The sequence below is a fragment of the Cyprinodon variegatus genome, unplaced genomic scaffold, assembly GCF_000732505.1.
Source record: "Cyprinodon variegatus isolate N-32 unplaced genomic scaffold, C_variegatus-1.0 Scaffold1589, whole genome shotgun sequence".
NCBI classification, from domain to species: Eukaryota; Metazoa; Chordata; class Actinopteri; order Cyprinodontiformes; family Cyprinodontidae; genus Cyprinodon; species Cyprinodon variegatus.
The window spans coordinates 37,959-40,909 of NW_015152042.1; the positions used below are offsets into that span (position 1 = coordinate 37,959).

General features: G+C 40.7%; 1 protein-coding gene across 3 annotated transcripts in view; it reads left to right on the plus strand.

Annotated features, from left to right (window-relative positions):
- The window catches only part of LOC107104011 (serine/threonine-protein kinase Nek6-like), a 26,406-nt gene that overhangs the window by 13,901 nt on the left and 9,554 nt on the right, over positions 1-2,951 (plus strand). For all 3 annotated transcript variants that reach the window (XR_001482217.1, XM_015403897.1, XM_015403896.1), the window contains exons 6-8: positions 1,289-1,397; positions 2,173-2,280; positions 2,377-2,471. Coding sequence is in view for 2 of the 3 variants with exons in the window: in XM_015403897.1 (XP_015259383.1) it covers positions 1,289-1,397; positions 2,173-2,280; positions 2,377-2,471 (312 nt within the window). In the remaining variant the exon portion in view is untranslated. The remainder of the gene's footprint in view (positions 1-1,288; positions 1,398-2,172; positions 2,281-2,376; positions 2,472-2,951) is intronic.

The following is a 2,951-nucleotide window of genomic DNA, read 5'->3' on the forward strand; positions in this document are numbered from 1 at the left end:
AGAATGATTCTATAGGGTATCTGGTCCTTCTGGTCTCTAATAGGGTGATAGAATGATTCTATCCAGCCACTTGACACTCAAGGGGGACAACTGACTTACAAACAAATAAACTTAATTAAACACTGGCCAGACACTAAGTACTTTTTTAAATTTAACTAATTAACAAAATTACCCAAACTTAGAATATTTAAACAAATGATGAACAAATTTCCCCTCCCATTCCAAATGGTTTGACCCGCTGATTAGCCTGGAGCGACCAACTGAGGACAGCTGGAGCTCATTGCAGTTCTCCTCCAGCAGACCTAAAGGAAACTGGCAACTCAGAGAGGAAATTAATCAATTGCATCTTAACAAAAAACAACCTGACAAAGTTAACTAAATGTGTGCACTGCAAAAAGCTAACTTAAAGTCAGGCTAATGAAGATATATCAAATATACAACTCATTTTGAAAATTAAAAAAATATAAAAGATATACGTTAGCTATGCTAGTGATGCTATCAACAGCTTAGCGACAGAATGCGTTCTATGACCGCTATATAGCGGCCGCTAGCTTGTAGCAGCGGCTCAGAGGCCGGCAGCACAGCTCTAACCAGAGCCAAACCAGTGGGTCACAGTCCGGTGGTTTTTCGGTGCAACGCCAACCGTTTGAACACGGGTCGGCAGCTTCTAGTAGCTCCTCACAGAACAGCAATAGGCTGGTTCATGGTCCAACCAGAACTGGAGAGTTTCTCATCTGCTTCAGCAGGAAGGTTCACCAAACACTGCATTCAAACTGGTTTGAAACGCAGGAAAAGACCATCGCTACCTTCAGCTCCCTCTGAATCGTAGGCAGTGAACACAGACTCTTATCTGGAGGTTTTTTCAACTGAAAACCAGCGTATGTGTCTACCCTATCAAGGCCGCAGGACTGAGGCAGCTGAATGGAGTCGGCTGCTTAAGAAAACTCTGTTGCAGGGATGATCGTCATAAATTCTTACATTCTGCTAGCCCTGAAATGACCGTAGCAATGCTCTCTTTCATCTGCATGTCTAGTTTATCGTTGTAATGGAAACTAAACCATGACTAAGGAGCTAAATGCTAAAACCATCATGGCTGTATCGCCTTAAAGCACTTATTTAAACACTGATAAGAGACAAAGTCAGACTTCAGGCTCAGTGTTACTGAGCCTGAAGTCTGACTGACCTTTCTATGTGTCGATAGAAGCAACTAAACTAGAAACGGTTTAGTTGCACCGTGAATTAAAGCTGAATAGATTCTTTCATCTGATGCTTTTTTATGTCCTTGCAGTACTTCAAGAAACACCGGCGGCTGATACCAGAAAGGACCATCTGGAAATACTTTGTGCAGCTGTGCAGCGCCCTTGAGCATATGCATTCACGCAGAGTTATGCACCGCGGTAAAGAGCTGGACCTTAGTTTGTTCACTCATTCATTCATTCATTAATTCATTCATTCATTCATTATCATGGCTGCATAGTCAGTATAACTCCTCCTGTCTGACTCCATCTAGGTCAGCTGACCTTTTGCACACAGTGCTGCAAACAAACAGTAACACTTTACAAATCCCATCATTTATAAACAAAGAGGAGAGCATTTATTGATGATTAACAGATTATTCATGTTGGATGTTAATTTATAAACTGCATCTACACTATTAATAAAAGGTAAATAGATCATATATCTGTGCTATATTGGTTTAATGACATCGAGTAGCTTCTTGCCTAATCCTAATCTGACTGATTTATGTTAGATTAGCTCTAAGGCTAACATCAGTAATAATGATCTAATTACCTTTTATAAATGGTTTATATGTAATTTATAACTTAATCAAACATTAATAAACTGTTAATCATTAATAAATGGTGTGTTTAGTATTTATAAATGATGGTTTTGATGGTTATCTATATACAGTTTATCCAAACATGCATTTAACCCAATCAGTGAGGGACTCTGGCCTTGTTCATGAGGCGGGCTGCAGGTGGGAAGAAGCTGGTTTGTTGCAGCCTGTTCTGGTCCTGTTGGACTGCTGCCTCCTAACAGAGAGGAAGGTGAAACAGCCAGTGTTTTGGGGCCTCTGGGTCCTGGAGGTGTACAGTTTACCTGGTTACCTGGAACCATTACGGTTGAAGTGTTTCTACTGAAAGACGTGTTTGTTTGTTTGTGTGTAAGCAGATATCAAACCAGCCAACGTGTTTATAACAGCCTCAGGGGAGGTGAAGCTGGGAGATCTGGGATTAGGGCGATTCTTCAGCTCCAAAACCACAGCAGCTCATTCTTTAGGTGACGCACACATTGGTCCATCCATGCATGCTGTTCTTCTAAGATGCTTCTCTGAGCAGACATCAGCGTGGACCTCTCCTGTTCTCCTGCTTGCAGTGGGGACGCCGTACTACATGTCGCCGGAGCGGATCCATGAGAACGGATATAATTTCAAGTCGGATATCTGGTCCCTGGGGTGTCTTCTGTACGAGGTGAGCTCAGTGTGTGGACCCTGCAGCCTGAGACCTTCATCCTGGTAAGAACCAGAACAGCCGGTCCAGCTGATGGTGCTCCTTCCTGAGGTCCTTGAAAGCATCGCTACGTTCTGCTTTGGATTGATCTGAAGGGAGAGCAGCTTTATTTCACACAGTTAGGTTTTTTAAATCAAAAAGGATGAAAACACATTTAGTTTTACACAGAAAAATTAGTTATATAGTTTATCATCCAATCATCCATTTTATTTTTATTAATGTTACATTTAGAACATTAATATAAAAAGGATATTAAAACAAAACCAAAACAGAAGCCAGAAAAAATCAATAGAAACCAAGTATATATATAATGGCTTTAACAGGCAGCTGTAGAATCTCTTATTCCAATTATTTTCCAGTTTAAAGTCGTAGGGAAATTATATTTAAAAGTCAAATCATTCTGGCTTAAGCATTTGTGTAAATGTTCTCTTTATCAGACCA